The sequence below is a fragment of the Poeciliopsis prolifica genome, unplaced genomic scaffold (assembly GCF_027474105.1).
Source record: "Poeciliopsis prolifica strain line A6 unplaced genomic scaffold, Auburn_PproV2 SCAFFOLD015, whole genome shotgun sequence".
Classification (NCBI taxonomy): domain Eukaryota; kingdom Metazoa; phylum Chordata; class Actinopteri; order Cyprinodontiformes; family Poeciliidae; genus Poeciliopsis; species Poeciliopsis prolifica.
In genome coordinates, this window is record NW_026562390.1 from 11,209,670 (window position 1) to 11,230,531 (window position 20,862).

At 39.8% G+C, this 20,862-nt stretch overlaps 3 protein-coding genes across 3 annotated transcripts in view; 2 read left to right on the top strand and 1 right to left on the bottom strand.

The window, feature by feature from the left end:
• The window catches only part of znf462 (zinc finger protein 462), a 52,223-nt gene extending 47,756 nt beyond the window's left edge, over positions 1-4,467 (top strand). The window contains 2 exon segments of the mRNA XM_055040084.1: positions 57-186; positions 494-4,467. Coding sequence (XP_054896059.1) covers positions 57-186; positions 494-713 — 350 coding nt within the window. The 3' untranslated portion in view covers positions 714-4,467.
• Positions 4,468-7,653: 3,186 nt separating this feature from the next.
• Positions 7,654-14,156, top strand: rad23b (RAD23 homolog B, nucleotide excision repair protein). Its single transcript, XM_055040348.1, has 10 exons — positions 7,654-7,838; positions 8,476-8,557; positions 9,900-9,979; positions 10,243-10,526; positions 10,600-10,646; positions 11,001-11,128; positions 12,689-12,827; positions 12,927-13,054; positions 13,512-13,691; positions 13,803-14,156. The coding sequence occupies exons 1-10, from the start codon at positions 7,773-7,775 to the stop codon at positions 13,914-13,916; spliced, it is 1,248 nt and encodes a 415-aa protein (XP_054896323.1). The 5' UTR covers positions 7,654-7,772; the 3' UTR covers positions 13,917-14,156.
• A 2,117-nt stretch (positions 14,157-16,273) lies between these two features.
• Positions 16,274-19,627, bottom strand: klf4 (Kruppel-like factor 4). The gene is made up of 5 exons (XM_055040347.1): positions 19,125-19,627; positions 18,888-18,996; positions 17,458-18,322; positions 17,089-17,259; positions 16,274-16,682 (listed from the first exon to the last, which is right to left on the bottom strand). Exons 1-5 carry the CDS (start codon positions 19,127-19,129, stop codon positions 16,507-16,509), a joined length of 1,326 nt encoding a protein of 441 aa, XP_054896322.1. The 5' UTR covers positions 19,130-19,627; the 3' UTR covers positions 16,274-16,506.
• Positions 19,628-20,862: the final 1,235 nt, after the last annotated feature.

The window sequence follows — 20,862 nt, forward strand, 5'->3', positions numbered from 1 at the left end:
TGTAAATGGCTCACTTTGTGCTAAAATTAACCATTTGTTTCAACTCTGTTCCCCAGAAGTCCTTGCGTCTCCCAGCAGCACCAGCTCTGGGCCAAGCGGCGGAGAGAAGCGAATTCCCTGCGAGTTCTGTGGCCGCTGCTTCACCAACAGCCTAGAATGGGAGAGGCACGTCCTGCGACACGGCATGTAAGTCTCAGCTCTACTGTTTTCATCTGGGCTTTTTCTCTCTCTTTTTTTTTCACTCTGTCTCTCTCCCTCTAATTCTCTCTCTTTCTCTCACATGTTTGTTCTAAAAATGGACCAAAAGTTGACTGGAATCTGCTAGTTCCACTCTGGAAAAGTATGGGTTTTGGAATTTGCTGTCAGAGCCCGTAAATTAATTTGTTCCATGAATTACATCTGCCAAAGCTATGCCTCCAGGAAGCTGAATTTTGTGTAAGGAATGCAACAAGTCTTACATGTCTCTCCTTCATGTCCCCTCCTTCATCTCCAGGGTAGTTAACAACACGCGCCTGGACACCGGCTCCACGTCAGCTGCTGAGGCCTCGGCTCCGTCCTCCAGTGACTCCTTCGTTAATGCGGACTCAAGACTGGACCTGGCCAGTAACGGCAAAGAGGAAGAAGATCCCACTGATCTCTCACTGACTAGTCAGAGCCAGTATGTGGAGGACAAAGAAATGCTTCACACCAAAACGGATCAACAGTCTCCTTAAACTGATCGAAGCGACTTCATGCTTATAACAATTGGAAAAGATCAGCGCAGAAGCCTTTGGGAGGTTAAAATAGAAAGAGAAGTGACTTTTATCAGTTGGTGCATTAGTAGATTTTTTTTAGGTGTTACATATATAAGTATTAGGTTGTGCTGCATAAAAAACGTCTGAGCCCTTTTAAATGGGCAGTCCCCTTGGACAGAACTTAATATATTGGTAACCAATAGTGAACAGAACTCTTTTATCGCTGACATTCTGGTCACATCCACCAAGAAAGATTCCTACCTTGACGAAACCAAGCTATTTATGAAGAATATTGTCCAAATCAATAACTTAAAAATTAGCATTTTATTATTTCAAGCATGTTTTGCTTCCATGTTTGGTTAATTTTACCTTTAAACCAACGACAGGTGAAAGAGGTAAAAGTTTGCCCCACTGAACAGCAACCAGTTCTTACTCCTTGGTAAAATTTGGGACTTTTTTTTTCATCCTGTTAAATGTGTGGGAATATTCCTTAGAAATAATGGCACCTTACCTGTGTTGGTATAAATCAAAAATCATCTTTTCCCCATTTTAGAGATTTTGAACATTTTTTCCAGCCTTTGTAGCAAATTGCTATAATCTAGGCCCCTTTATATTATATTATACTGAGTATAAGCCTTCAACCCGTGATGCCCGGCTCCTTTAACCTTTACTTTTTGTTTGTCCTCTTGGTGAATTTACACAACACCCCGTTATCCCTATCAGATTCATGTTGTTAAGAGACCTAGAGATATGTTTCAAGTGTCATGTCTGTGTTCATGTCCATTCAGAAATGAGCTGCAACTGGCTTAAAAATAATGGCCTCTTGACAAAGGCTAATTACACTTGTCTTTTCAGTGCTGATTGTTGGATTAGGTGTGTGCAACCACATCTGCAGAGACCCAGACAACATAGGTTCACTGGGTTACAACGTGCACAGAATCAGACCACAGTGGGCTCAGACCTCATCTGTGTTTTGAAACCAGTGCCTTACAATAAAACTCCTCTACTGGCAAATATACCAAATAGATAAGTTCTTTAATGAAACCTAGAGTTTTAATACAAATACACACATATATATATCTATGTTACTCCCATTCAGTTGAAGACATCATTCAACAAGCAGTTCTACTTCTATTGGTCAAACGCAGCAAACTCCTTGTTCTTTCAAGATAGGACAGAAACACATCAGTCCAGTAGCCCAAAGAGGGCTTAAGCCCCATGGTGTGCATGACCTTAGCTGTTGTTCAAATGCTATTCAGTCACTGCAGATTTTGACTGCTCTCCTTGTTGTCTTGCAACAAGAAGTCTTGCACACTCTGCATCACCTCTGCAGTAGAATGTTTTCTAAGAGACATGCACAATGCATTTTGAACAGTAGATGATGGTTTGTGCACCTCCGTTCTCTTATTTTCTAATGTTCTTAGTGAGCAAGGATTGTGTGGATCAGCTGCTTGGTGCAATGCTTTTAGTTGCAACAGTGCAATGGCAGAACCCTCGAGGGGCGCTGGTGCTACCGAGGCTCCTGCAGAAATCACTCAGGACTCGGCGCCCACTGCCATAGTCATCATCACCATCATCTCGCCACAAAGGTTTTGTGAGCAGGGTTTTTGATACACGTCAGAAGACTTCTTCTAGATCCTGCAGGGAACATTCCACATTCTGGCTGATTTGGAATATCATAGTCCAGTCTGAGAGAGCTGGTCTGATGCATACTCAGCTATTATTTTCAATGCTGTGGCAACAGATATCAACAGTCAGATTTCCATTGTCATGTTTATTGATACACTTGGCTGAAAAATAGTTGGTAAGGCTTAAACACATTAACATTCAGGAGGGTTACACTCAGACAATACCATTAAAAAATGCAACTTGAAGGTCTTTTTTTTTTTTTTGAAAGACTTGGATTCAATTTTGAGGAATGAAAGAGAAATTTTCTGAAACATTTTGTCCGTTTGGGGTTTCATTAGCAGTAATTTTTGCTTCTTTTTTTTTAGATGCCTAAAAAGTTTCCTTTTTTAAAAATAATTGGCTTGCAAGTCCTTAATCTAATAAATTTAAGGTGGGAGCAGTTCCTGTTCAGTTTTGGAAAGAAAAATCACAGAAAAGACAAGTGTAAGCAAAGCAGAAAGTTCCAGACTTTTTATGAGGTAAAAAAAAATACTGTTAAAATACTGTCAAACTCTTATTCTGTGTTGATAAACATGTAGTGTGCTGTTGTTTTTTTTATTATTATTATTTTACAATGGTTTATCTTGTTGATCTTGAAAAAAGCAGAGATTGTATTTGTTGGAAGTTGCTGCTTAAATGCCCTGAAGCCTTATGAGACAATGATTCTGTTCAATTCGTGTCCAATTTGAGTAAAACCGACAGGAAACGGTGAACAATCTGTGATTTAAAAAAAAAAAAAAACAGCGGATAGCTCTAATTTTAAAATTTGTTCAGGAGCACAACCGATGTGGCTGTGTTCTCGGTACCAAAATATTTATGAAGCCTGCTGTGTTTGCTGCTGTACTTGTCTTTTTATGATTATTATTATTATTATTTGCATTGAACTGTCAATGGAGATGGTGAATTCTAGGTTTGGACCTCAGAATCCTTGAATTATAGCTCAACATGTAGGAACCCAGGAAAGCTACATATTTGCAGCCATGTATAGAAAACACAACTCCTTGTTAAGTGTGTGAACTGTGGTGTTTCAGAAAGGATTAATCAACCCTGTTTTCCTTTGGGTGTTTTATTTTGTTTTATTTTTCAGGGCAAGAAAAAAAACATGAAGATAATCTTTCGAGACTTTTGAATCTCAATTCCAACGTTATCGAGCTGTTGTACAATGTCTGGTTGCTTTTTTTGTGCAGCGGAGGAGTAGAAAGGAAGCATGAAAGGAAACTTATGCAGTTCTCAATAATCGGGCAGGGATGTCGTTGTGGCGATTGAAGAGATGACGCACGCAATAGTCCATTTGGAAGCACGAACTGCTTGAGTCCTCTTCTGAGCTTTGCCATCATGTGGCTTTTTTGTGAGCCTATAGATGTAGCCGGTCCACGTCTCCACTGTGTTCTCTTGGTTAACAGAAATGCTGACGATTTGTTTAGCCCATGCCTACTTGCTCATAATCTCATGATCTTTCCAGTCAACAAGAAGTGAAGAAAGCAGCCCTGATCTGCTCCTCAGTTCCTGAAATAACTTAAATCCAGTTGAGTTGGTGCTCAATTTTCAAAGCTGTTCTCCCGTGTTGCAGAACAAACTTGTCTCCCCTCCCAGAAGGGAAAAGCCAGTTGAAAGTAGTTGTCGTAGGAGTACAGTTTTAATGCCCAGCCCGGTGTGAACCAGAGGATGAGTCTGGACAAGTGTGGCCATGAAGCTGTCGGCCTGGTATAGTTTGTTGTTCTGTGATGATCTTTGATGAATCCTTCACTGTGTTCAGGATCCAGACTGTAAAAATCCCCAGTTTACCAAATGTCCCCGCCCCTGCTGAAGACACACTGGATACTTGTATATATGTTTAGTTTGTTTCAAAAGCATTTCTCTTTTCAGACTGTTGTCTCCATAGTTTGAAACTAGAATCTCTCCTTGCCTTTTTTTTTCCTATATACATCTGATTACCTGATGGTGGGTTGTGATGTTGCCTAGAATGATTGTTTACAATTTTATTCCATTTATCTCTGGATATTCTGTAAATATTGTAATTCAATGTCTTTTTTTAACTTGATAATAAAGTTATCAGAATACTGAATGTTGTTTTCCTCTCTGCTCTAAAATGTCCTGTAAAATGTCGTATCGTTGGAAATAACACAAAGGAGAACTAAAGCTTATGATGAGGTTTGGCGTTACTTTAAAATAATTAATTTAGTTAAATCATCGTTTCCTGATTTAACTAAGTTTCCCTTTGAGAATGGAATTAGACTTGGAGAATATCTCTAAAGGCTTTGCAATTCTAGGGAGTGAAAGTTTTGCCAATTAGTCTTTGCAAATCAAAGCCTTGAACAGAGAGCATCTGTAAACTGAAATTTCCAGGTCTGGCTGCAGATTCTCAGTTGGATTCAGGTCTCGACTTTGACTATGCCATCCTAACATGAAATGAATATGTTGTAACTTAAACTCCAGTCTGTATGTTTAGGATCATCCGACTGAAAGGTGATTGAAGCTCCTATATTTGTCCCCATCGTCTCTCACCAGGTTCCCTGTCCTTGCTAAAGAAAATGATCACCACAATATGGTGCTCTTTATGGCTCTCTAAAACAGTTGTTCTCTTTTTTAATCACTTTCTTTTTGATCTGTTTAGTTTTTTCTAGTTAGTCAATACTCTTCCCATTTTCTGATGTTGGATTGAACAGTAAGCACCCGGACCTGCCTGCTGTTTCCTGGGTCTTTATGATGCTGTTTGATCTCTAATGTTCTACAAAACTATGAGGCGTTCACAGAGCAGCTGGGTTTACACTGACCTTAAAACATCTGAAGATAATAGGTTGCACTGGATTCTGTTTAGGGCTATCAGACCTGTGACTGGAGTCTATTATTTTATTCTAAACAAATGTTGAAAACAATGTCTTGCAGTAATAACCTTTTGTGTTGGTCTGTCACATAATAGCCCAATAAAATACACAGACATTTGTGGTTGCAATGTGTAGAAATTCTCAAAAAGTCATGGATGTTCAAAAAGTCACTTTGGTTTTCTTCTTTTTGAGGGTAAGGTCTGTAGACAGTGTCTCCAATTTGAATTTAGAAATGAATGGTTCACACATTGAGCAGGTCTCAGAAGTGAATTATTGTGGTTTTGTTTTGGATTCTCATTTATAAATTGAAAAACATGGTAAAATGATGAGCATAGTTGCAAAAGCAAACCTTCATACACTACTACATGTGCATCTACATTTAGACTAATTCAAAATTGTTCTTGGTTTCATGTTGTAAAGAGTTCCATGCACTCTATGATTTTTATTTGTCACCTTGTGACATCCTGGTTTTGTGCAAAATCAACCATGACACCTCTAAGGACGGTATATGACTAAGCAATCAAAATCTTGAACATAAAACTTGTTAGAGTTCATCATGCTTTATTCAACATAATTTCTTATTAATTTTTAAATGTTTGTAAGGTTGGGATCCCCAGTTGCTCTGTGTTACTGCAGTTCCTCTAGGTTTATTAACTCGTGGTGCATTCAGCAAGAATCGTACGGTATCTTTTTGTGAAACCTTTTTTAGTCAAACCGCTTTTTTTCTGTGCATGCGGTTAATTGCATCGAGTTATTTACATGAGAATTTCAAACTGATAACAGATTTTCAGAACACAGGAGAGGAGAGGGGAAGACCAGACTTGCAGACATGTAACAGCCATCCCATGGTTCAGTGATGGTCCTCATATTATTGTGGCCTGTTTAAGGAAAATACTTTTAGGATTTATGTTCTTGCTATAATTTTTCATTCTCTTTAAAAGTATTCTATGTTGCTAAATACCCATCTACGGTGATGTATTGTAGATTAATTAATGGCTATAAATATTATGAAGGATAGGTAGATGGAAACTGAATAAAATAGGTAAATAGTCACTACGCTTGGATGAGAAAGCATGTCAGTAGCTTTCATTGACTACACCTTTCCAGTCATCTGTTTTCCTCTGAACTACTCCCCACACCTTGCAAGAACCATGCTGACTGAAACCATGCATGTTTTTGAGTATCTGTTCAAGACACTTGCAGTCCTGCAGAGCAGATGTTTTCAGAAAAACGGCTTCGAGGTTTCGGGAAGTCTGTGGACAGTTTCTTTTTGTTTAGATTTTTTATTTTTTTTTTTTCACTGAAATTCTCATTTTGATGTCCTTCCCCACTCTGCCTGCTTAACGCGGGGTGGTGGGGGCTGGGTCTTTATTTCACATGTCTAACATCATCTCTTAAAAATATCTTTGAGTCACCAGGGATCAGACTGTAATCTCTGCAGCTCTCTACCTCAGAGGAGGCCGTTGGCAGACTGACGACCCCTGGAGACAGGAGCAGGAGACACAGTCACAGAGAGGAAGAGGAGAGGCGAAAAGAGGACAACAGTACAGCTGCCGAGTGGAGCAGATGAGAGGATGAGAGGATGCATAGGCCAAGGCCAGTGAGACCACTGTTTCTTCTGTGAAAATGTGATGGAGGGGGAGGGGGGTAGCCTGTGTAGAGAGAAGGATCTCAAGATGCGTGAAGAGCAGGCCATGCAAAGAGACGTAGAAGGACATAAAGAGAAGTGGGAGATGAAGATTGACTAAGGCTGCACAATATTGCAGAACACCTCAATTATTTAATTTTTTTGGAATTAGCAGGCCTCCTAAAGTGATCACTGGGCAACAACTTTGAAAAAAAAAAAAACAGCATTACATAAAAGCTTTGAATATTGAGTGATAGCAGGTGATTTGACAAGTGTTGAAGGGTTGTGATTGTAGAAACTTTCTCATCAGTTTCTACTGCAACACAAACATAGACACAAGCCTTTTTTCCATGTTGCCCACAAGTCAGCAAACTGACATAATACTACTTTGTACTCGTGATGCCTACCGTTACTCTTCAAGTACAAATGTTCATGTTTACTCTGTATTGAAATAAATTAATTGCCGCAAGCATTTTTTGTTTTAAACAAAGTGTAAGTAGAGGGGAATATTTTCACTCAAGCTTAGTGCTGAATGAATGAGGTTGATCCACAGACTTTAAGTCAAATTAAATAAGTTGTATTTATATAATCACGGACAACAACACTGTCACCAAATATCTAATCAGCTGTAAAAGAGAGTGAATAAAAATGGTATTTTATTAACACAGTTGAATAAAAATATTAGTGCATCAATATTACAATTGCTGAGTCAAATTGAATGCCAACACAACATAGGATGTTGTTCGCCATCTAACCACTAGGGGGACCATAAGCACGATGTGTAACACTCGAAGAAGAGAACCGAAAAGTCATGGCGGCTGACAGGTTGTGATGAGCCAACGAAAAAAAACAGTGGAGTCTTTCAAGTTGGATTGATTAGATTTAAGCCAGTCCGGTGGGTAAAGCTCGACTGACAAGATGCTGATAACTCTGAAGACATTGCAACAACAAACATTTAAAATTGACATCGATGAGGAGGAGACGGTGAGAGATACAGATATAAGTGAAGGGGGGTGGAGTGGGAGTGGGGTATGTCCTGGAGCCGAGAACAGTTTTGGAATGTCTCACAACAGGCACATCCATTAGTAGGTCTGCGCAAATTCGTGGCATGTTATTTATGTATTTGTCCTCAATTCCCACTTAGGCTTTGAATATTTGTGTCATAATTTTTGAACAAGTCAAAGTCACTGACTTGTACATGTTGAAAAAGTGACTTGTGTTATCAGTAATTAGCCGCAGCCCGCGTGATGCTCCAGATGATGTTTGAAATGATTTACTTACTAACTTTTACTTTCGGTGAGCTTATATAATGTTATTTTTTCACGTACGGAGACTGCGTAATGTTTTTAATGTCACCAAAAGGAAACTATAACTATTTTTATCTTCAATTTGTATGTTAAACTGGATTTAACTCGGGTCTTTGTGGCAATTTCAAAAGAAAGCCGTTATTTTTGAAGGTGATGTTTCCCAGGGAGTTTGGTTAGTGGAACCAGTTTTATGAGAACTCACTTCCTTTATTACTCACAGCAACTAAACAGGATGCTTTAAGGGTTGTAAACACTTGTGCAACATCACATGTGACCACCATTGTTAACGTTTTTTATTTTATTTTTTTCTATAGGTGAAATCATTAAAAGAGAGGATTGAAAAGGAGAAGGGGAAGGACATCTTTTTGGTTGCAGCACAGAAATTGATCTATGCTGGTATGATATGTGCGAATCAATAAAATCAGATACTGTCTTCATGCATTACCTTCCATGTTTTTGGAGTCTTTGGTAGAGATGTGTGAACGTCTGGAAAAATATGGGATTTTATTTTTTCCAAGTTTGATTAAATATGGAGGGGGAAAGAAGAGGTCTGCAAATGTACAATTCAAACAGCCATTTTTGCCCTAAATAAGTAATTTAGAGTTGCAAATGTTACATGACTTTTTGAATAAAGGTTAACTTATATGTGATAAATATACATTATAAGAAGTTTGTTGTGATTTTTAAAGAACTAAACTTTTTTAAAGAACGTTTTATCTTGGTTAAACATAGAAAGCATCACCAACGTTTTGAGATGCCACTCGACTTTGCATATACATCTGCTTGACTCTGCCAGACAACTGAAAGGACAATGAGTTAAAATGTGCGGCAGAATTAACACATAGATTTCTGTATGTGTAAGTCAGTACAAAGACAGAAATCCCACTGAAAAGCTGCAGCTGCAAGAGAACAGAGTGACCAAGAAGTCAAAAGCTGATTGCGTCAAGTGTTAAGAGCAGAGGAAACAACAATTGTGTCACTAAAAAAAGCTGTTCTTTTTCTAACTTCGCTCGGTGTTTCACTGAGAATCGCCTCAGCGTGACCCAACTTTGGAAGCTTCAATGACATCATGTCTGTCCATGGCAGACAAGTTGAGCCGTGACTGTGACTCCACCCACCATCCAATATCATGGCCTACCTATCCCTCTCAACTCATTCTCGCTTTCTTCCCGTGTGAAGAACTACAGCAAAGCTCCCTCAGCACATTCAGGCGAGCTTTGCTCTGCTTAATGGTTCGAAAGCTGTTTCTTCATACAGATTTTTTTTCCCCCACTAAACGAAGCTACCCATGATCCGTGTGCAACCTTATTTTCACCTATTGATTTGATGGATTATGGTCAGCTTCATTTAGTGAAAAGAAAGAACTGTAACCACAGTTCTTTCTAATTATGAACTGTAATCAGTGCATAATTAGAGAAGTCTCTAAGTTGTTAACAGTTTAATCAACTTTAAGAGGCCTTTGTTTATACAAGTGATGCATATTTTGCTACATTTGCTTTGTTTTCTACAGTAATGCTAAGTAGTATGTTGAGATTTATCCATTTATGTTAAACAATGTTGCATACTCACATATTTTTCTAATGTATTGGGACTGTAGAATTTTAGACTTCAATGTAAATCCTGAATTTTATGCCTTTGCTAACTAGAAATCATATAGTTGAGTCTTTGTTCAGCAGAGGTTCAAGTCATATAAAACGTGCACCATTTCATAGGTGTTATTTGTTTTGTCTTTTGGCAGGTAAAATCTTAAATGATGACACGCCTCTCAAGGAGTACAAGATTGATGAGAAGAACTTTGTGGTGCTCATGCTGACAAAGGTTCATAATTTAAAATTTCTCCAACTTGCTGTGTTTATCTTTTTGAATTAATATTGTACCATATCACACTGGTATTCCAGCTTTAGCTTTAGGATTAAAGCTGTCCAATGACTTTAGTCAGAAAAAAATATTTTACTATTTATTGTCGATTTGGAGCAGCACAATTATGTAAAATACAACAGAGTTGATAGTTCGATCATAATAACAGCTGTCATTTGACAAAGATATTTTATGGCCTATGATTTAATTTTTTTTTCTTCCAGCCCAAAATGGCCTCAGCCACCACACAGACTTCATCAACCACTTCGGCTCCCGTCTCCACGGCTCCTGCAGCTCCTCCTGCAGCTCCTCCTGCAGCCGCTCCTGCAGCTCCTGCAGCTCCTCCTGCAGCCGCTCCTGCAGCTCCTCCTGCAGCCGCTCCTGCAGCTTTGTCTAGTTTAGAGAATCCATCAGAGCCGGCTCCCTCCGACGACAACAAGTCAGAGGACAAACCAGAGGAGACGCCACCAAGCTCTGAACCATCCTCCACCAGTAGTGGCAGTAGCGGGTAAGGATCAGACATTCACTCAATAATATGTTTTGGAGATATTATTTAAGTATTTTGTTTTCTCTTCTTGAAGCTCTGATATTTCACCAAACTTGATAGATGAAGCTGTTTCAACTCTTGGTAAGACTTTATTTATATGTCTAGATGTTTGTTAGCTGTTCTGATGTACGCTAGGCACTCGTCTACATGTCCTCATGCTCTACAACATGTATTGCCTCGAAGTGAATCCTGTGGACCTGCATGTCTGAAAATGCAGAGCAACAATGCTTTCTGATTTCCTCTAAACAATAATACTTATTTTCAAGTATTATTGTTTAAAAGGAGTTATGTTTATGCTTCCCAGAAACAAGTATCTCTCTTGCTGTGTCTTTGCTTTTTAAATTTTGTATTAAAGACTAGAGATGAAAAGATTTGACTGCACTGTGACAATAAATCTCAGTTGCTTTATTGGCGACTGTCTACTCATTCCTTCAGTGACAGGTTCGTCATATGATGCCATGGTAAATGAAATGATGCTTCTGGGCTTCGGGAGAGAAGAAGTGGTGGCAGCTCTGAGAGCGAGCTTCAACAACCCTGACAGGGCTGTGGAATACCTGCTGTCGGTATGAAGAGCTCTGTGGTCGAAATGAATGCGCTTTTAATCATATTACCAGATTGATACATCACTTAACAGATAAAAAGATCATGGTTCTGTGTGAAATTTGCGGTTTTGGAGCTTACTTTGTGAAAGGCTTTTTTCAAACTTTACATCACATTCATATCATTGTTTTGTAGACAATTTGATTATCTATAAAACTTTACAAGAGGCCCCAAATATTTGTTCATAAAAGTCTCCTACCACTCACACTTCTGTGGGTTTACTATTTCAATAGCACACAAAAACATAATACTTTAGGTGAAAAATACAATATTTTTCACCTCATTAGCAAGGCTCTGGAGAACAAGGAGGAGGTAATAAGCCATTTCATCGCAGTGTTAAAATATTTTTCACCTAAAGTATGTAGTTTTAGCTTCCAAAAAATCAGGTTGCCAAAGGCTTTTTTTTTAGTATTTATTTTTTGGGGAAATGTCAAAAGCGTTACACTTGATGAGTAACTTGTAGACATACAATATAGCACAAAATGCAGTAACGCCTTGGTTTTTAAAATAAGATTTAAATTAACAGGCAATTCCATTTAATCCTGCAGTTGTGCCACTCACTGTGGCAGCATGTTGGAGGAGCTCTATTGCATTATTTCTGATTTCTTCCTATTGTTAATTTTTTTTTTTTCTGGCTGTGGCATTGCTTTTTTTGGAGAATTATTCCAGAGGAATTATTCCCTCTGGCTTTGGATGTTGTGCAGCTGGAACAGCTTTTGTTTATGCTGTTTTACTTTCAGGTAGATGTGATTATGCATAACCATGAGCTATTCCCCAGGCTGGGACTAGCTCATTAGAATGTCAAAAGTTTAAATAATCAATCAATCAATCAATCAAATTTTATTTGTATAGCACATTTCAGCAAGGCATTTCAAAGTGCTTTACATCATAAACACAAGAACACAAAGTCATGCAACATATAATAGACAATACATTGTTACATATTACATTTCAAAAACAATTCTAAACAGGTGTGTTTTTAATTGCGATTTAAAAGAAGTCATAGTTCAGGTATCAATAATACCTGAACTATGAGCCCAAAACCCAGAGGAGTTTAAAAAGGGACTTCTTGGATGAAGAGCATCCAAGAGCATCCTCCTCTTGGATGAAAAGAGGAGGAGATTGTCCAAGCCGGCTCTTCCAGTTATGATAATGGACAAAGATCATATCAACAACTGTAACGTTACAGACAGACATTTAAAGAGGATTGGCAAAAGCATTGAGGTAGATTAGCAGTGTTTGCAATAATGCAAGCTAGGGGTTCATTAAACCCAACACACGCATTTTGTACACTTGACAAAAGTGGTTTCACAGAATGGAATAAATTTTTTGTTGTACAAACCCATATAAAGTCCATTTTCAAATGCGTCTGCATCCATGGAAAAATAGGAAACAGTTTGACAGAGGTTTTAGTGTTCACTTGCAGAAAATACTTAACACTCCTACAGAGTACTTCTTAATCAAGATATGAGAGCATCATCCTGCTTCTTGTTGATCTACTAGAGGCCTGCCTCCTTCCACAGGGTGTGTCAACCAGAGATCAGAGTCCTGCACCAGGACCTGATACCACGGCGACTCCATCAAGTGGAGCTCCAGCTCCTCCCCCCGGAAGCGTTAACACTCCTGCCAACACTGGATCTTCACCAAGTGCTGCGGCAGGAAGTAAATGGAACACCCCGATTCCACAAACAAATGAGACATGTCACTATGCTTTCTTTGCCAGTTTTTCTTGTTGCTTACAATTTTAATTTCCACTTCCAGCCAATCCCTTGAACTTCCTAAGAAATCAGCCTCAGTTCCAGGTGATGCGGCAGCTGATTCAGCAGAATCCTGCCCTGCTTCCAACGTTGCTGCAGGAGATCGGCAGGGAGAACCCAGAGCTGCTGCAAGTGAGGAAGAGCCAGAGCTCAACAATATTTCACTTCTAGATTAAAAAACCTGTTTACTTTTATCGGGAAGTCTTAACAAAATGACAGTTTACTCATCTACCTGTCTACTATATCTAGTGTTTAAAATGTCAAGTAAGTATTCTAATGACACATTTGGCAAAGAGGCTCGCCAGAGACGACTAAGCCTCATGGACATTTTTACAGTTAGTTTTAATGGGAGCTTGTGCAATAAATTAACCAAAAGTAGTGTGTTTGTCAAAGGAGAGCAAAATGTTAAATAGAACTGAAACATAATTTAGCTTTTTATTGCACAAAAAAATGTATCAGCAGTTTGAACTCACCTGTTTTCTTTTTATCACACTAATAGATTCCACACAGCCACATTAAAGCAGAACTCTGTTCTGCGTTTCACTTTGCAACAATAACCTATTCATAAACTTTTCCTACTGAATGATAGGAGATCAGCAGCCACCAAGAACAGTTCATCCAGATGCTGAATGAGCCAAGTCCAGACTCGGCTCCAACAGGTGGTGGAGGAGGACTGGGTGGAGCTGGAGGAGTGGGAGGTGGCTCATCTGGTGGGGGTCAGATGAGCTATATCCAGGTCACACCACAGGAAAAAGAAGCTATTGAAAGGGTGAGGTGGACCATGACAATATAATCTAAAAACTCTGGAGCTTAAATTGAAAAGGTTGATGGACGTTACAGATTTTGTGAAACTAACTTTCACGTTTTGCTTTCCATCCAGCTAAAAGCCTTGGGTTTTCCAGAAGGACTCGTCATCCAAGCCTACTTTGCTTGTGATAAGAATGAGAACTTGGCTGCCAACTTCCTTTTACAACAAAACTTTGACGACGATTAAAGGAGACGGGCTTTTTTTGTTGTTGTTTTCACTCTTCCTCTTCCACTGTTTTGTTAGTCATGTTCGGTATATCTGCAAATAAGCCTTTTAATTTCCAACGTGTATTTTATTCCCCGGTTCCAAATCAAAGTTTTATGATAACACTGGATAATTCTCAGTTGGGAGCTGCTGTAAAAGGACGAGCTGTTGTTAACAGGTTACGATGGAGTAGTGATTAAAATCCAATACTTTTGCATCAGAGTATGACTATGTGCCTTTTGTTTTATAGCTTAAGAACAATTGTTTGTTTGCAAATAATTCGGCAAATCTAAGAGGTCCTTCCAGTATTCATTTGCTTCTTGGAAAAAAAAAATTAAATGGGAACCAATCAAGCAACATGTGTGTCACCTTCTGTTTGTCTTTATTTTTGCACCATAATATATGTTAAATTTTACAAATGCAACTCACGATATTTTTGCCTTCCCTTATATCAATTCCAATGAAGAGACAACCCAGAGAGCATTTCCTGTTGTAAAAATCAGGATGATTTAGCTGAATAAACCTGCAGAGGGCAACATAGACCACAAAATGTTTCACGTTTAACAGCGCCGACATGAAGATATGCAACAAATGAATGTCGATACTATATGCTCAGTGTCCCAGCATGGGTAAAGCTCATATTTAGTTTAACTACATCTTGGTTTTTGTCCCCTTTTAAAGCTTGTGTAGAATTATTAGTGTCTTTAAATAATTCCATGCATACCAACTTGGAAAAACCTTGTTAAGTGTTTCTAGCAGAATAAGGTAGGAAGATAATGGTCAGGCTATGAATATACTGTAAACAAGTCAAAAATATTAAAAATAATCTGGAATAGGAACAATGCATGTTAAAACTTGGAGTACACTATTTGCAAAGTAAAATTGTAAATTGTTTTGATGCTTATATATATAAACACATTTTTGTGTGTTTAATTTGTCTTCTTGAATTTTCTTCCTTGTGTAGATGCAAAGATGGTTTGTTCATTTTCTGTTATTTTTTATTTTGGATAATCTTGAAATTTTCATATTAATATGCACCAAAAGGTTCTAAATCTGTTTTCCATTGAGAACTGTTTTTTCTAAATGTTGAGGTAGTATTTATTTACAGATAGTCTTTGAGAAGTGTTTTTTTCCCCAGCATTTCTTTTTGCACTGTCATGTTACGAACTCATGTTATATCAATTTAACTGCAGTTTCTTCAGCTCAGGTTCACATTTTGGTTTGTTCTTGGACTGGATTATATTAAAAAAATGTTTTAAGATGCTTGCAGTTTGAATGACTCTCAACCCGCGAACATGGGAACATTCAAACGGCAGTTTTATGCACACAGCAGTGTACAAACAAGAAATGAGAATACAAAGACTGTCATTCTGGCCTCACTTTGTGTTTTTATTCATATTCTCTCAGCAGAGAGCAGCAATCAGATCTGCTGTCATCCTTGAATGTCCCGTTTTCTTTCCTGTGACAGGTGGAAAGAAAAAAACGTGCAGAAACGGGAAAATGTCTTAAATGGCAACATTGTGCTGGTTTGCGTCTTCATATGGGACAATTATGTTGTGCAGGATGCGACTGTGAGTCACCGCTGAGTAACCACATGCATCTCACCGTAAATTTGAATTGGCAAAGAATATAAATGCCACCTTGATTTTCTTAGTTCAAATACATTTTTATTTCATTATACTGTAAAATACAAAACAATAACAAAACATTTTATGTACAAATGTACAAAGTTTAACATTATATTACATATTTTGGCTATAAACAAAAACAAAATCTTTGTTCAGAGTTATTCATTCAATACAAAAATACGAATGTTTCATATAAATTATTGCACTTTGCAGCTGCAGTGCGTTGTAGATTGCCATCGCTGTTTAGAAAGTGTTCACCTGAAGTCATACTTTTTGGAAGAAAACACAAACAACAAAATGGCACTTTTAATTTCATTGCTTCACCCTTTTTTTTTAAAATCCATTTTCCATCATCTTTGGTACCTTTTTTTTCTAAAAGAAACCTTCTCTATTACTCAGCACCATTCTGTATAAATTAACATTGTACCTGAAAATAAATGGCTTTGCAGGTGAAATGGGATGATAAATATCACTGTGTTTATTAAGACAGTTTGTTTTAACAGTGTGTATTAGGAGTAAAGTCTGCGATGGTGTGTTGCTCGCTGCTAGAAGGCCTCTGGAGATGCTTTGTCTGTTGCTCCTGGTTTCCCTGAATTTTCCAGTTAAAATCCGCTGGCACCTGGTCCACCAAGTTTTGTCAGTTAAATAAGACAAATTCCAGTTTGGTCCCTTTTTTTTTTTTTTTTTTTTTTTCAATAAGGTTTTACAACCTTGGCTGAGATGCCTCGTCGAGTCACCTGCACAACGTGAGAGGGGCTCTTAAAGGAGTAATGCGTTTTTTTTTTTTTTTTGTCTTTGTGCCATGAACACCACAGCGTGTCTTGCTGCTCGATGTCAGCTTGAAGGCAAGTTTTGGTAAAAAAAAAAAAAAAAAAAGTGTTTGGGATTCTGCAGACAGATATATATATACTGTGGCCTTCAGCTTTTGTCGTCTTGTCTGCCTCTCATAGGTGTCTCTTCATGTGGAGAGCAAGGTGGTCCGACCTGGAGAAGGCCCGGTCGCATTTCTGGCACTGGAAAGGCCGATGACCCGTGTGTTTCCTGTAGTGGCGAGTGAGCTCATCGGAACGTGCAAACTTCCAGCCGCAGCCCTCCCAGTCGCAGTGGTAAGGCTTCTCCCCTGTGATAAAAAAAACACATACACGCAGAGAGAGCAGTTAGCACCATCCCTGATGGTTGAAGTAGCCCTGGCTTCACCACCTCCAGCTAAAAAAAGAGGTCCATCCTGTCCTGCAGCTCCTCCGTAAAAGGCCTAGCACTTGTATTTGAGCAGGGATCAGTGTCAACCTGTTTTGCTGCACCTGACAAGCAACTCCCCTAGTCCATCCCCCACCCTTCCATGAATGTGTTTGTTCAACAACGTGCAAGTGATGTGGCCTGTCTTTTTGTAAATCCACAATGAAAGCCTTAAGCTGAATAGCTCTAGATAACAAAAAAAAAGCATGATTAACGAGCGAGGATTCAATGTGCATGCCTCATAAAGTAAAAGGCAACAGGAGAAGGAGAAACTGTAAAGGGAGCTCTACCTGTGTGTGTGCGGTGGTGTGCTTTCAGGTGGGAGCTCTTTGTGTACGTTTTGCCACAGCCAACGTAGTCGCACGTGTGCGTCGCCACCCTCTTCCTGGGCCAGGAGCGCCTACCGCGTTTGGGCTTCGGCTCCTCGGGCAAGCATTCCCCGCTGGAGATCATGAGACCCTCTGTAGGGTGAAAGGACGGCCAACATAATCGCCACGAAACATGAATATCATACCAATAGAAGAATAACGATCTTGATGATAGAATTTGCTTGTACAGTCGTCATTGCCAAAACCATTGTTTCTTCTCTAAAATTGAATTCATTGAATAGATAAACTCTCTGCTGAACTGGTTTTACAATAAAGTGGTGTGCCAGTCACCTGGGTACTGCATGGATGAGCCCTGAGGGTAGGAGGTGTAGCCCTGAGAGGTACCATGGTGGTACCCCTGCGGAGGTAGCGGGATCTGAGAGAGGGGGTGGCCCAACTGATGCTCCCGGCCAAGAGGATTGTCTGGAGAAAGGGAAGAGGATGAAGATAATCTAGTGCTGGTCATGGTCCTCCCATTCCCTGGAAATGCATGAAGATCCAAGTTGCTGGGGCGCTGTTGCTGGCCTGCCCGGCCATGAGAGTTCACCCCTGCCAAGTGCAGGTCTATGGGCTGTGATATGGTGCAGTTGCTGGGGTTCTCCTGCTTTATCCGGCTGCACACGAAGGACGGCGAGACCCGCGACGGAGCAGAGTCCGATGCCGTGCCGACGCAGGCCTTGCCTACAGTCATACTTTGGCTGTACTCTCCCATGTCCATTGTTGTCTTGACTACAAACTTGCCATGGAGGCTCGGGAGGTGGAGGTATGCTGGGTCCAAATCAGGCCTCATGAGTTCTGCCACAAAGCCTCCAGAGGGCGAAACGTCACTGATGTCTGGGATGGTGTAGAGCAGCTCACTGGCAGTGTCTTGAGGAGAAGGAAGTTGGTAAGATGAGGTGAAGGAACCTGGGGACGATGACATGGCCTGGGCAGAGCTGCAACCCATGGCGTCCTCCTGCTGTTGCTGTTGCTGCTGCTGCTGCAAGATGGAATTGGACAAAATAAAATCATAGTCCAAGTCCAGATCTGGCTCAGTCTCCTTCTTGGACATGCTGGTGCTTGTTATGCTGGTGGCTGTAGGGTGGTCTGGGTCGCAGCAACTGCTTCTCTCTGGCACACTTGGTCTCTTAAGATGGGACAACTCCTCCTTCCATTTCTGGAGATAAGTTACAGAGACCAGATAAGAAGCTTGTTTGTGTCGCGTTACCACTAATAACAAGAAACTCATACCATTGTATGCCCTGCTCTACTTTAAAAGAGTCCAAAACAAGGGAAACTGACTTGTGGACAAGTTCAGTTCAAGAAAGAATTTAATGAAGCGGGGATATTTATGAACGCTGAGCAACACAGCTCAGTCAGATGGAGGAAAAAGATCTTATGAATGTGCACTGGCTGGAATAATGGAATTGATTCAAATAGTATAAAAATGGGGAACAAGAAAAGCACAAAAAAAAACAATAAGTAGGCTGAGATAAGTCCTCGGAGACTTCGTGCAATCAAATAATATTCTTTCTAGGAGTTTTGCTGGAAACCATGTGTGCTTTCCCAGTTTGAATGCCTAAGGTTCCCTGTATAAACTGGTGCACGCCCCAGCAGTGTCAAGCCTTGACTGCAGTAATAACATGGGAGCTACACTGAGGAATAAACACACTTTAAATAGAGGACTGTAAGAGATCCCCTGATGCCCAAGTTCTATCTGGCACACAGTAGGGTATACTCACCAGATAAGCACCTCCTATGGATCTGCTCTTGTCAGTCGGTCCGCTGGCAAACGTGGAAATAGATGGGAGAAGCGTGCCACAAGCCATCTCGACGTCATTTGGAGGCTGCCTGAAATCACACAGAAAACACCGTAAATCCCCTCGGAGCGATCCTGCAGGAGGAGGCGCAGCGCAGGCTCCTTAATATTCCACAGGCAAGACGACGATCGGGGCCGATGTTTGCGAAGAATGCTTCACCTCATCAGTTAGCGTCGACTCTTTAATTCTTCCCGCCGCGGACTGCACTGGATCTGGTGGAAATAAAATCCGCTCGTCAGAAACGCTTCAAAGTTTCTGCTCCGCACCGCGCGCCGCACTTTGGCTCCGGGACATGCCGCCGCTGCATTGGGCGCGCCGGTGGAAAGGAAAAGCAAAGAAGAAGAAAGAAAAAGAAAAAATGGAGCGACTTGTGACTGATTGGAGGCTGTTTTGAAACGGGGGAAGACAGAGAGGCGACGAGCAGGGGAATCCCTCCCGCCAGTTGCCTTGCAGGGAGACCGGCAGTCTGAGTGAGGAAACAGCGTGAGAGAGGCATCCTTAAATCTAAATCACGGGAAACGCCTTCTGTCGCCTCGGCAACAGCGCAGGAAAACATTAGGGGGAGGGGGAGGGACGAAGAGGGAAGGGGAAGGCCGAGTCTAATGGCATAGAAAAAAAGAAAAAAAAAGAAAAGAAAAAAGTGTGAGGCACAGCGAGGTTTGTTTGTATTCATAGCAACCGTACCAATCCTTGCTGCTTTTATTCTTGTAAAAAAGCCATTTAGGAAGCGCAAGTTTCCAATTGCAACACGCAGACTGACAGGAGAACAGAGGCAGGACGATTAATGCGGACACCTGCACATATCACCTGAGAGCACAGATAAAGAATACTTAGTAAATAGTGGAAATATTATGTCATATTAGTGCCAGTCTAATAAAAAAAATAAATATATAAAAATTATGACTCATCTATATTGTTGTTATTCACTCATTTTTATGATTTTACTTTAGTATTAGTTAATGCCACGCATATATAACTATAGCCTATATGTGTGTACATATACAAAAGTTCACTTTTATATCTAATAATCATTATATATTCATTAAGCAATGAATATTGCTTGATAATTTTGGCCCTGTGGACCTAATTTGAGGAATAAAAGCAAATTTTTGCAATTTTTTAAATATATTGTCTATATTTGAAAGTAGACGCAGGGTTTTATACTCAACCATGGACAGGTTTGAGTATGAAATGGCAAAGCACAGAGAGGAAGACAGGGCAAACAACCATGCTCTCTGACACTCACTCCTGCAGCCAGTTTAGAAAAAGCAATTACCATAACTTGCATGCTTTTGAACTGCGTCAATAAGTTGTACCTGGGGAGACACAATGATGCCGTGCAAACTACAACACATTGCCCACATTGAGCCTAACCGTGCCACTGTTCATCCTCAGGCATAAACAAATCCAGTTATTTGTTAAAAAAATGGCTCCCTGTTTACTACTTAGGAAAATTATTATGTGTTGTTTGGATTAATTTTAACTTTTACACAGAGTTCTGTGAAACTGCTAAAATTAACTCGTGATGAATCACTCTGTAGGCTGCATCACGCTGTGGAAATGTTTTCCTCTGTTTGGGATTTGAAATCTGGTCAGGGATTATGGGAAAACGGACGTGACTAAATACAGGAGAATCTTCAAAACTATGTTCAAGGCTGCAAAAACTTCAGTACACAAGATCGTGTGTTGCCTCAGTCAAGAATAATGACAAAACAACGAACAAAATTGCAGCAGATGTTAAAAAGAAAAAACTATGAATAAATATTAATAATGACTGTATTAGAATTTCTGGTTGCTTAAAATTAAAAAACGTAAATGTTTTTAAATAAATGTGTACAGTGCTGAATTATTAATTAAAGATATATGCAGTCAAAGATTTCAAATATGATTAAACTTT

What these genes read in the sequence shown, in the direction of transcription:
- rad23b (XM_055040348.1), top strand. Translation starts at nt 7,773, where the DNA reads ATGCTGATAACTCTGAAGACATTGCAACAACAAACATTTAAAATTGAC. An exon ending in CTGTGGAATACCTGCTGTCG is followed by an intron (nt 11,129 to 12,688) that starts GTATGAAGAGCT and finishes CTCCTTCCACAG; the next exon opens with GGTGTGTCAACCAGAGATCA. An exon ending in ACCAAGTGCTGCGGCAGGAA is followed by an intron (nt 12,828 to 12,926) that starts GTAAATGGAACA and finishes TTCCACTTCCAG; the next exon opens with CCAATCCCTTGAACTTCCTA.
- klf4 (XM_055040347.1), bottom strand. An exon ending in CCATAGGAGGTGCTTATCTG is followed by an intron (nt 18,323 to 18,887) that starts GTGAGTATACCC and finishes ACTTATCTCCAG; the next exon opens with AAATGGAAGGAGGAGTTGTC. An exon ending in ACACCACCGCACACACACAG is followed by an intron (nt 16,683 to 17,088) that starts GTAGAGCTCCCT and finishes TTTTTATCACAG; the next exon opens with GGGAGAAGCCTTACCACTGC.